Source organism: Zalophus californianus, chromosome 3 (assembly GCF_009762305.2).
Source record: "Zalophus californianus isolate mZalCal1 chromosome 3, mZalCal1.pri.v2, whole genome shotgun sequence".
NCBI classification, from domain to species: domain Eukaryota; kingdom Metazoa; phylum Chordata; class Mammalia; order Carnivora; family Otariidae; genus Zalophus; species Zalophus californianus.
Window position 1 is genome coordinate 195,421,502 of NC_045597.1, and position 12,687 is coordinate 195,434,188.

General features: G+C 51.0%; 1 protein-coding gene across 2 annotated transcripts in view; it reads right to left on the reverse strand.

Annotated features, from left to right (window-relative positions):
- Positions 1-1,966: 1,966 nt before the first annotated feature.
- LOC113920904 (contactin-associated protein-like 4) overlaps positions 1,967-12,687 on the reverse strand; it is a 169,142-nt gene continuing 158,421 nt past the window's right edge. Inside the window, exons 20-24 of one of the 2 annotated variants that reach the window (XM_027591300.2) lie at positions 12,096-12,229; positions 11,167-11,254; positions 4,887-5,105; positions 4,340-4,411; positions 1,967-2,870 (exon numbers count right to left, since the gene is read on the reverse strand). In XM_027591300.2, the coding sequence (XP_027447101.2) occupies positions 2,680-2,870; positions 4,340-4,411; positions 4,887-5,105; positions 11,167-11,254; positions 12,096-12,229 (704 nt within the window). In that variant the 3' untranslated portion in view covers positions 1,967-2,679. Of the gene's footprint in view, positions 2,871-4,339; positions 4,412-4,886; positions 5,106-10,889; positions 11,255-12,095; positions 12,230-12,687 lie in introns of those variants that run through there. The other variant, XM_027591299.2, reaches the window with a different exon arrangement.

Genomic DNA, 12,687 nt, shown 5'->3' on the forward strand with positions numbered 1-12,687 from the left:
GGGCTCACGCATTCCTCACACGCACGTGCTCACACATTCCTCACATGTGCTCACATTCCTCACATGCATGTGCTCACATATTCCTCATGTGTGTGCTCACGTTCTCACATGCATGGTGCACACATTGCTCACACATGTGTGCTCACACATTCCTCACACGTGTGTGCTCACACATTTTGCACACCTGTACTCACATTCTCACACCATGTGTTCATGCATTCCTCACACACGTGCTCACATATTGCTCACATGTGTTCACATTCTCACACGTGTGTGCTCACACATCACATGCATGTTCGTGTGCTAATAGGACAGACCCTGCCCTTCTTTCTTGCTTATATTCTCCATTATCCAGTGGGAAAGCAGGAAACAGGGATGTGTTTAAGGCATGTGGGGACATGCGCTGATCCATGACAGGCTGGCCGTGACATACAACCCCGTTCTGATTCCCGCTGGAAGCAGGAGTGGCTAAGGGGAGCTCGGGCTTCTCTAATGAGCTAATTATTACACTTTGTTTTACTTTGCAAAGAGAAATGGGTGAGCATTCTTGCCTTGTGACTTTTGTGGGTGCACTAACGTGTCCCAGGACCGACAGCCACCCTGGCAAGCGCTAAGGAGGAGACGTACTTGACGGACAGCAGCTGTGTTGTGTGCGTGACCCGAGCGAGCGGCAGCGTGGGACTCAAGCATCGACGAGCGCTGATTACTTGCACCTGCCGCACCCAGGGAGCCCTTCCCTCATCCTCACGCTTCCCTGTGAGCCGTTCCCAGTGAGAACCTGGCACGGTGACGGCAGCATTCATTTGCAAAGAACAGCAATGCTGGGCCCTGCATGAAGTGTGGGAAGCACACAGCTACACTGTTTCTACTGTTAGAAAGCTCTTATTTCACAATTATAAAACGTCATATGAATTCCTTTAAAATAAAAATGTATTCCTCGCTTTATTTCCAAAGTCCCATTCTATCAACAAACAAGAAGGCAGAGTTTATAAACTGAGGACGGACAGCGAAGACACACGACGTAGGCTTGTGCTTTTGTGGGAGGTGGGCTGTGGTGGGCGTGCGGCCCCCTCTGTCCACTGAGACACCAGGTGCTCAGTGAGTCCCCCTCATTTGTAAATGTGGCCAAGGCACCACGGTCTGTGCTCAGCTCTGCGTGATCAGACTCAGCATCTCTCTGGTCCTCCCTGTCCATCTCACGGGGGGAAATGTGTGCCCGCTCACCAACACTTGCCCTTCCTCAGCTACCGAGTGAATTGAGAACCTTGGAATTATAGAAAAAACACCAACAGGGTCACATAGGGAAGGGTGAGGGTTTTCAGCAGAGGAAGTAAGGTCCGGCTACCGTGGAGGAGGAGACAGGAAGCAGATGTGAGGTGGACCGGAGAAGCCAGGCACTGCCCCCTTTCTCTGGTGTGGGCATGCTCGGGGACCCGGGCCGTGGTGAGTGGGGAGCACAGGACCTACCTGGAGGCTCCCGGCCACCTTTCCTCTCTCAGCGCTCCGAAAGTAACTCCCAGCCACTTTCCCTGGAATAGTCTGCCCTCTGTTCTTTCCTGGGCTGCACCCTAAGATGGTCCCGTTGGTTCTGGGAACTCTAAGAAATGGATGTCCACATCCTGGAGGTGAGGCTAGAACGGTGGATTTCAGGGTTATTCTGGTTGTCCAGGTCAGGGTGTGGTTCCAGCCCACAGTCCAACATGCCTAGGCCATCGCGACCCGTAGGCGCAGCACACAGGAATTTGTGCCCGACATTTTAGGAAGGAAATTTGATACACAGATGGGTTTGCTTTCTAACATGTGAGGAAGAGTCTCCATGGCTGAGTCTCAGGACGGCGAGGAGAGTCGGTGAGACCATCAGGGGAATAAGCCAGGCTAACAAGCATCAAACCAACAGCAGGATTTTACCACCACAAAGAAAACTAACATGATCACCCAAGGGTTTAGGGAAATAAATTTACTATAATTCACCATTTAGGTATTGCAGATGCAATTAAAAATACATTTCAACAGTAAGAATTTGTGGTTCTTTCTGCTCTTCCATTTTAACTTAAAAAAAGTCTATGAGATCGTCTGAGTCAGGGCGCTGCCAGGTGCGGGCCTCTGGGGACACGTGCGGTTGGCTCTGGCAGACGGCAGCTAGGGCCAGGCGTGTCCACATTCACCGTGCGCATCCCAACAGGAGAACACAAATGAGAGTCTCTCTAGGGAACGGTGCTTTGCGCCAACCAGACCAGCAAAGACAAAGGCAGAAAGGCTGTATGGTTTGGGCCACGTGGCTACGGCTCACGGCAGACGTGAGTATTCAGCGAGCACGGGCAGAAGCCTATTCAGTTCACTGAAGTTGGCACCGGTCGCAGAGCACAGCTTCACGCGCAGCAAGGCCAGGCCTCCCCACCGCCCAAGCAAGCTTCCCTTTTAAAGCCGCAGGCGCTAGGCAGCTGACTCCAGTCCACCAAACACGATGGCATCAGAACCAACACGGACGAGACGGTACTGGAATCGTGGAGACGTAAGCGCAGTGACGCAAATGGGGGCTGAGGAGTCATCCGTGGGACAAGGCCTCTGAGGACCCCGAGAGTCGGCCTGGTGCCCTGCGTGGTTCAAGGTGACTTGTGGCCGTTGAGGTCTCAGTGAGGACATCGGATCAAGGGAGAGCTCACTCAGCCCGGCTCCCACTCAGAAGCCCGCCTGCTGGTCCCCACCCACGGCGTCTGGCCCGCCAAGCTCACATCTGGGCACGGCCACGGAGCTGCCCTGCTTCCCGGGTCCGTCCAGCTCCGTGGTTGGGTACGAGCTCCTCTGCCGGTACAGGCAGATGGCCACAGCAGTGACGCAGAGCAGGACGAATATGGCCACGGCTACCACGCCTGGTGGGGGGGGGGGGGCGAGGGAAACGGTCAGGGCCAGGACGGCGAGTGTGCCCAGCACACCCCAGCCCGGAGTCCCCGCTCACGGCCCACCCCCCGCCGCAGGCCTCTACTGTGAACTGGGGACCCTGAGCTGTAGGGGCTCTCGGTCAGGGGGCACGTGGCCTTCTCCCAACCTTCTAAACATTGCTTATCTTGTTCCTGTGCCATCAATTCAGAGTTGGATTTGATTTCCCGAGTCCAGAAGTAAATGCACTGTGTCTCCCAGACGAGATGCTCGTCAGTAAGCAGACAGGCTCAGATTATTCCCCAAGTATAGACTGCACCATTTCTTCACAAAGTGCCTAATATGTTTGTTAAGGAAACTGAATTGTACACCCTTGTAAAAATTATTTTAAAATAACTTGAATATGGCACAGTGATTTATAGCCGTATGTGAGATCTCTATGTACACACACGTGTGCATGGTCTCTGTCACTAAATTTGTCATAGGAACATACTGAATATGGGAATTTATAGACTCCACGGTATTTGAGATCTCCACTTGACAACGTTTTGATGATTAACACCAAAGCCTGTGGTTCTCAACCTTCTGCACGTTAGACAAATTTAATCAAATCTCTAAGTGGGAGAAATCCATGATTTTAGAAAGCTTTTCAGTGCAAATACTCATGCAGATCCCAGAACACCGGGCTATAGCAAAGCCAAGTGTTCATGCATGTCGACCGCACCCCCGAGAACGAGACGTCAAACACGAGTGGCAAGACAGAAGGAACAAGAAAGAGTGAGCACTCTTTCCTAGGCTGGCAGGGAGGGGTCCCAGCAGAGCTGCTGGGGACAGGAGAGGCCGCGGCAGACCTGGCAGAGTGTCCCCGAGCTGCTGGGTGGACACTGCAGGACAGGTATCAGGCGCTTGGTAATGTTTGATTTTTATGTCAGCCTTGGGTATATGTTTTCACCACGATTTCATCTGAGAATGATGGTTTTACCTCTTCAGCTAAAAAGTTGTGATCCAACACTATTAGCCCAATGTTTTCTTCATAAAAACAACCCACAGTGACGTGTGCATTGGGACAGTACCTAAACCCCGCAGAGCAAAGCTCCCCAAACACACCACAGATGGAGAATGCGTCTCCACCACCCCGAGCAGAGGCCAACTTGGGTCCACGGCCCAGAAACCCATTTCCTCAAACTGCACACCCTCGGGGAGCTGGGGGCCTGTTCTCAAGGTCAGACCTTTTCATTGTTAGATGTGTTTACAGTAATTCCTTAATGGGCCCCTCAATGAAATCATCAATTACGTATACAGAGAGTCTCCTACAGGGCTGGCTTTGGGAAGATGACATCAGAGAAGGTCAGACTCCCCAGGACTGAACTAAACAGCTGGTTCCTGGGAGATAGGAGGGTCTGGATCCTCTGCTAGTGGAGACACTGCCCGAATCCCCGCGACGGGTGAGCCAGGAACGCACCTCCAATCAGTGCCGAGTGTCCGTGGGTCTCGCCAGCCATGGGTCTCCCCTCCTCCACCACTCCAGGACGTTCTGCAGGGAGGAAGGAACACAAGTCTGAGGGGAATTACCTTGTAAAAGTGGAATTCGTGTGGTTTTAACTTTAGAATTGTCAGTCTGCATTAAGAATGCTTTAACTGGACGGGGCGCCGGGGTGGCTCAGTCCGTTAAGCGTTGGGCTCTTGATTTCGGCTCAGGTCCTGGACTCAGGGCGGCGGGATCGAGGCCGGCATCAGCTCTGTGATCCGCGGGGAGTCGGCTAGAGAGTCTCTCTCCCTCTGACCCTCCCCCGCTCACACAAGCTCTCTAACGTAAATAAATAAAATCTTGAAGAAGAAGAAGAAGAAGAAAGAAGAAGAAGAAGAGGAAGAAGAAGAAGAGGAAGAAGAAGAAGGAGGAGAGGAAGAAGACTTGGTCAAGGGAGCTGCGGGCTGAGATTTCAGGGGCCCCGGCTGAGTGCAGGCCCACCCGGCCCCGGGGGCTCGCTGTGGCCGCACAGGGCGCGCACCTGCTCTTGCGTGCGTCCGCTCTCGCGCCGCGCCGCCTCCTGGGCCGGCCCCACATTCCGACGAGGCCACCGGCCCCCGCACCGAGGCGCGCCCGGAGCGCCCGGGATGCAGCGCAGCCTTCAGCGGGGCCGCGCGCTCGAACTGCAGGGCGGAGAGGCAGCCGGAGAAGCCTCGAGCGCCAGCCTGCTTGGTGTCTTCATCCACGTGGCCGCCGGGCTCTGCGGGAGACGGCGCGGTTAGTGGGGTGCGCGTGGTGGGCGGGCGGTTAACGGGGCGTGTTTGTGGGGCGTGGGGAGTGAGCGCACGTAGTGGGCACGGTATGGGGCGGGGACAGGCCAGGAGCGTTACTGAGCACGTGTAGGTCGTGTCTCCAAGCAGTTTGTTCTTACCTGAAGGGTCGCTGCTCCCGCTGTGGTCCCCCTCCTCATCCCCGGGCTCCGCTCAGTTTACAGATGAGCATCAGAGCAATCCTCTGGGGGCTTCCTCCATCACCTCTGTGGTTTGGCCGGTGGTTGCGGGTTTCTGCTCAAGTTCCAGCATCAGTGGGGACTCAGCTGTGCTTGGGGTCATCCACCGACTCTGCAGCTGCAGTCCCCACAGCTGCTCCCAATTCAGACCTCGTTCTTCCGAGTGTGCGCGAGCAGCGCCTGTCCTTTGGACAGCTCCATGTTGCAGAGACAGTGGTGGGTGTTCCGCCCTCTCTCTCCCTCTGTCAGAGCCCCTGGGGTGTGGGGTTGTATTTCCGGGATGTGACACCCTGGCTGGCAGCGTCACTACAAAGATCCTCAGCTGCCTCTGCTCTTGGATGCATCCTGCCGGACCCCTGGAGACAAGCTCAGGCGCCTCGGTGTTGCAGGACCCACAGCCGGGCCTTCTCCGTGCTGGTCCAGGTTCCCTCCAGCCCAGGAGGAGATGCCCACAGGAGTTGGCTCATCCCTACCCTGCCTGCTAGCTCGCCAGGCTGACCTAACAGTCGTGCCACAAGAGGCCCAAACAGGCATCTTCCCTATTGATGCCCTGAGCTGCACCATGAATGCTTTCTTTAGCTTTAACCTTTTTCATCCTTAATGTGTCTTTTGCGTGTGCACATACCTGCCCTTTATGTGTGTGTTTTCATAGAAATGTGCACACGAAGCTCTGTTGGCCATCCTCAGTGTCGTCTGCTCTCCTGAGAGACCAGGCTGATGACAGGTGCAGTGGGGAAGGGCCCCAGGGAGGGAGAAGGGGGAGTGGTGGGCAGTGGTGGGCAGTGACCACCTGCGAGAGTCGGCCAGTCAGGGCTGGGGCGTGGGCGTGGGGCCCCGGCATTTACTCTACTCTGTGATTTTTAGGGAGAACTGGCTGCGTTATTTTAAATTTTGCTATTGTACAATCTTTTCTCTCAAGAACAAACTCTAAATCCAATTCTTGAGACAAAATCAAGTTTCTGAAATCTCAGGTTGTAGAACTCCCAGCCATTTAGATTCTTAGGTAGTTTTGCCTGTTTATCAGTTAGCTGTGTGTTTCCTGAAAGCAGCAGCTCCCACTGTTCTGAAGAACAAATCCTTCCAGAAATGGTCTGGAAGAAAAACCAGGTTGTAGGCCTTGGAAGTCGTGTGGAGAGCGTGCTCTGGGAGGAGAGTTTCTGGAGCGCGTGATTACAAAGGCAGCAGCTGAGGCTTCCGGCACCCCCTCCACCAAAGCCTAGCCAACAAAAGACTGAGGGGTTCTGCTCATGGGCATTAAAGTGGAAGGAAAAAATCGGACACAAAACACACACACGGCACCGCCCTTCCCTGTTAAGTCTGGAGACGTGCGGGCTATGTGCTGCTCCCGGCTGGGGACCCTCCGGGGGTTGCTGGACACTAGTCACCTTCTCTTCTTGATCAAACTGAGTTCCCTTTGTCCAGGTTCTCCCAGCTGTGTACTGAGAATATTACACTTTTCTCTGTGCATGTCATACTTAATGGGTTCAGGAAACACGGCTGTCCTAACGGACCTACGGTTAAACGGAGACATCTGGAATGCATCAGAGTATGGTTTGCTTGGAGCCATGAAACTCCAGGGACAGTAGGCAGACTGTCTCACAGTTCTGAAGATACCTCTGGGTATCTGTTATCTCAAATGGCTGGTTGTTTATATTATACGATTTAATTTTTGAGAAGAATCTTAGAAATAATCTACCCCGATTTTTACTTATTCTGTGAAAATTTAGATAATCCATGGAAGCAACTGTCACTGCTCTGAGTGCTCCTAACAGCCTCTGAGACACGGTTTACCTGATTATCCCATTTGACAGAGGAGTAACCAGAGCCCAGGGAGGGCAGGTAGCGGGCCCCACACCAGCAGACAGAGGAGCTCGGGCTTCCCGGCCACAGCTCCCATTTGGGCCGAGGAGACCGGGAGAAGTCCCTGTGCCCAGGGCACACTCTCAAGACCATCCTCCACATCCTCATGCATCCTCTCCATGGGGTTTCTTCTGAAGGAGCTGATGGGGCTCAGTCGTTCGCAGTGTGCGGGAGGCAGGCTCCACGGACACCTGAAGGGGCAAGGTCGGTGCCTGCTCATGGTGCCACACACCGCCATGGGGCACCCTGGGCTTGGAGCATGACCATCCTGGGCTGGGACCACTGTAGACCACATTTTTCGTTACTTCAATGTCCCAGGGGGAGACCGCCTTTCCTTCCAAAGAATTAGTCTTTTCTTTGTCTGCACTTAGATTTTGCTGTTTGTTTTATGGTTCATGTACTGAGCATGGACAGCGTCCTGATGACCAATATTCCTCAGTGTCACCTACTTAACACTCTGACTAAGGGAGAGCGTTTTCAGAGCTTCCGTGCATCATGCGCACATTCTTGATCATATTCAGAGCTACAAAATCTGAGATCTGAAGAGTTGACTTTTAAAGGCTTCTTACTCTGAAATGATCATATGGAATCTGAGAAAATGTGACCAGAGCGTGTACCATCAAGTGAAGCCCGTCAGAGAGGTAACACTTAGATGCGTATTTTAACCAACGAGGACCCTGGACGGTTCTGTCTGGGGTACCCCAGTGCACACGAGGATGACTCGGGTCGCCGGATGGGGACACTGCCGCTAAAATCCACACTGGGAGACACTCACCCAGTGTTGGCGGAGGGAAAGGTTGAAGCAGGAACCGGTGGGCTCCGGGAGAAACACTGGCACCTCCCCTCGGTGTTGGGCACGTCTCTGGGAGTGAGCGCCCTGTGGCCCACCTCGGGAGCCCTTGTAACCAGGCACCTCATGCTGCCCGCCCAGAACACAGAGCTTGCAGAATGCTTTGGAAGTTTTATTCGGCTTCTGGCAAGACAAATCTTCAAATAAAAATCAAGACGTGGGAAGTGTCATTAGACCTTGGTCAGAATCTGTGCCCTCGGGCATATGGTAAATGAATTTTTATTTCAAATTTCATGACTCCCTGTTGCTTCAGCTGTAAACTCCACTGCTTGGCCTGAGCATCAACTGTACTTTAGAGCCTGAATAATATGCTGATGGACACGGAATTCGTGTGGAAGCATCAGTACATTCCGTTCCGCCCCAAAGTTCTTTACCCACGTGATTGAAGGGATGTACCGCATATTTCTTTCATTCACTGAGCTCTGTGTGACCTGGGCCACTTCCCCGGTTGGTCAGACAACACTTTGCTACGTCACGGGGCCTCTTTGCCCACTAACTTCAGTGTTGTTTTTGAACATAAGGTGTATTTTTAAAAATAACTCTTGTCAACGTTTTTAAACAATGCTTAATGTGTATAAACTTTGTTAACTTATTTGCATACTCCGTGTTTGAGCTTAGGCTGTGGAGTTTTGAGGGCAGGAATTTGTGTGTTTTGGGGCCACGTCTGCATAATAGCTGCAGTAATTTATTGGACATTGGCGGTCAATGCGTGCTCTCTCAATGGGTGATCGTTCAGCTCACTGGAAGAAGACTGCCTCCATCCCCCCAAGCATGGAAAGCAGCAATTCAACAAAAATTTGGCCCGGGCTAGGGTCACAGAACCTGGACATCTCTGGGATTATCAGATGCTCGCTTAGTTCAGGCAAAACCAGTAACTAGCCACAGGGCCAGGGGACGAGCTCTCAGTGGGGCACAGGATGGGGCCTGGGTCGCTCCACCCCCCACACAGTGGGGTCCCTGGGGCCAGACAGCCCCCAGCTGGGGCCGTCGAGCAGGAGAGGGTGGGACGGTCCGTGGGCTTTTGATTGTTTAGGATTAAAGACTGATTTGGTGCCATAGTTGAAAATGGAATAAAATGCAAACTGCTACCAGGGAGGAAATGAAAGTCCATGCGTTAGCCCATCTCCCCTCCGCCCTGCGGACTGCGAAGGACAGGCATCACACACACCAGGGGCCGTGCGCCCTGCTCGACCACGCCAGCGTCTGACGGATGCCCCCGTTCCAGCAGGTGCAGAGCTGGGCCTCACCTGCCCTGCCCCCCCTCAGGAGTGCTCCCACCTCCCCTCCTGCCCTCCCTATGCTGCCGGTGTGGGTCATGGCCAGCACCTCCGATGGGGCCCGTCTCCCTCGCCCCAGCAGCAGGGTCGGACCACGGACTCAGCAGCGCCACGTTTCATGGGAGTAAAGTCAGTTCTTGGACTGTGGTGCCCACAAGACCCTATGTGGTCTGTTCTCCCCAAGCCCTGTCCTGGAGCCCAACACTCAGTCACATCCAGCCCGAAGCTGTGGGTGACTCTCCCCTTCTTCAAATGTTTGTCCACTTCTCAAGTCCTCTGCAGTGTGGATGCTGTGTCCACGCTGCAGTGTCCACGCTTGTCCTGTACACGTGCCCTGTATCCTGGGACCCTCCTGCTAGGGCGTAGCCACCCTGGGGCGGGGTCTTCGTCGTGTGTTGACCACCTGGGATGCTCTGAGGTCAGTCAGTGATCATCGGACTGTGGGCTTGGGATGAGAAACAATGACTCTGCTTTGTTGTTGGTGTGTTCTGTGGGAGCCCCGGCCCTGTTCCCGAAGCGTGGACTGGACACCATCAGGGCTCCACACGCTATCTGCTTATCCGCTACGGGATCATCAGTGTTTTAACCAAGTGTTCAGAATCGCCATTTTAAATCAACTTTGTCATTATAGATTTATCTTGAAATTAAGTTTTATATTTATGTATAAAATATATGTGCATTTATGTAAAATTTGCCTTCTCATATAATGCAAGTTTAACTGAAAAATTATATATATATTATATATATATAATATTCAAACCAGGCTCTATCTATCTGGCTCGGTTTGGATTTTCGATTAAACTTGCACTATATAAATAGGACTTTTCACATGTTACTTTTCTTCTATTAAATAGAACCTGTTAGAACATTACAATTCATGACATTTTCAATGTTGACTGAAGAATGGGAATGCATCCTTTTAATGCCCAGCATAGTGTTGGAAAACATATTAACTCATTAGCACAGAGTTAAAAACCTAGCTATCATCCTCTTCAGTGATTTATACTTTTATCGTCTACCCATGTGTACACTCGCATGCTCAGGACTTTGAAATTACATATGAGGAACATGTGAAAGACTCAGGAATATAGATACAAAAAGGAAGCAATGGAAAAATCATTACCTTGGATAAAGTCTATCCCGTTAGTGTCAAAACAAGATGAGGGATAGGAAACAAACTGGAGACCATTTCCCAAAGTAATATGTGAAAATCCATGGTGTTTACAGTTCATAACTAAAAAGCAAGCCTTCCTAAGTCTTACCTGCTTTCACCTGAATACCTGGGGACAGGGGGGATGGAAAGCGTGCCCACCCAACTCCTAGATGCCACTGCTCTGCAGTGATGCCCAGGCTGTGGCCGAGGAGACCAGGCTGCATGAAATGCTGTTCTGGTGAGCGTGGTAGCCAGGCAAGGAACGTCCGTGCACCACCGCCCGGGCACCATCATGAGCACACGGACCACAGACGTGTGCTCTCTACAGACCTCCTTCACACGTCATCCTGGGTAGGGTTCTGGACCTATGAACTCTGTTTCTGTTTGGACCGATATCCTTCAGTACAGTTTGAGGTCAGAAAGTCTCCACAGTCCTTGTGCTAACGACAGAACAAGGAACAAGAGTGTGTAGCTGTTCTCAATGCTATTTGCTTGCTTGTCTGTGGGAAGTGTGTTCTCATGATTATGGGCAACCCAGATCCAGTAGGGTTTCTGCCTTGATCGGCATGAATGATCTAATGAAAATAAAACAAGGAGCTTGCTTCTGTGTTAGTGGCATGACCCTGTGACCCAGGGAGGGGGCACGGGGTGGGGAGCTCTGCGTCTACTTGCCTAAGATCTTGCCCAGCACGAGGGATTTGACAGCGTTGAATTCTGTGCCAGACGACAGGCTCACTTGGCTCCGGGCTTTCTGGTCCACCTGCCTCACGAGAAGCAAACACCAACACATCTGTCAGTTGTCAGTGACATGGCAAGAAGCAAAGGGAGGTCATGGAATGGAAATGATCCACTAGAAAAGGAACGTAGGGTTACACCTGATGGAAAAAACCCATGTTAAGAAACTCGTCATCTGACAGTGGAGTGCTAGTTCATGGAGCAATTTTCATGGTGTCTCAGATCTCCGTTGCCCACCCCCACCCCCTGCCCCCTGTGTTCTGCATGGCCCTTATCACTTCCTGACACAAGATGAATGACCTGTATTTGGTAGAACCCACAAAAAATGCAAACATCCAAAGCTTTTACATATCTCAAAATAAAACCTAAAGAGTAAAAGCCAAAGTAGGTTATTCCACGTAGAGAGCAAATACACTAATGTTTTTCTTCAAGAGTGCTGACAGTATGTAATTTCACTTACTCTACAATGACTCGAGTCTATTTTGTTAGTTATGCACATTTTAATCATAATTGTATTTTATATAAATCATATCCTTAATTGTCATAACATTTGTACTCTTGTGGATTCCCACAGGAGAATCATTTACAAATACTCCACCTGTTAACCACAGACAACATTTCATAACAAGTCAATTAAAATAAATGAGGGAAAATTTAAGTAATTAAATTTTATACTGTATTTGGCAGGTTTCCATTACTAAATAAATAAAAATCCTGGACTATGATTTCTTGTGTGCAGCACATGAGAGATTAACATAGAGAAGGAACCTTTGTATTATGCTTCATTATCAAAATATTACTGTAAGTGACACATAGCAGGTGGGGAAGTAGGAGGTTAATTACTGTTTGGCTGATGATGCTCTTACCTCTACGAAGACCACTCCTTCCTCTCTGTTGATCTTCATGTGGTGAAGGTGCCCATCTGCCATATTCTTGAAGTTAAAGTTAAAGACATCAGGATCCTGATGTAGATCTAACTTGTACCTAATCTGCAAACTACCTAGAATAGAAAAATATAGGATATTTAAACAACAAAATGTTTTAAAAGCTGCCTTTCTATACTCTGGAGAAGTGATTATTATTCCGTTGCTTCTAGGAACAACATTTTGTGCTTTGAGTCTATTCACGGTTCATGTGAAGCATCTTGCTGGTCTCCATTCTGATGACACCATTTTTAACTCAAGATAAGGTGTTAATAAGAGTGCTCTTTCCCACAATTCTCAGTTCTCTGAAAGAAAGCACCCACTCTATCACATGCTAATGTCTGAATTCTGCTCCATCTTTGCAAAAGGAGCATTAAGGAATGCTGAAGCTTCTGTCTTCCTCGTCTGGTCTTCTTTGGTCTTATTTCCCAAATCCGAAATGTGAGTTACAAGAGAGTGTGGCTGGTCCTGGGAGCTGTCATGTGGCCAGGGGCTATTGGAGGCCTGAGGGGCCACGGAAGATACTGCAGATGGT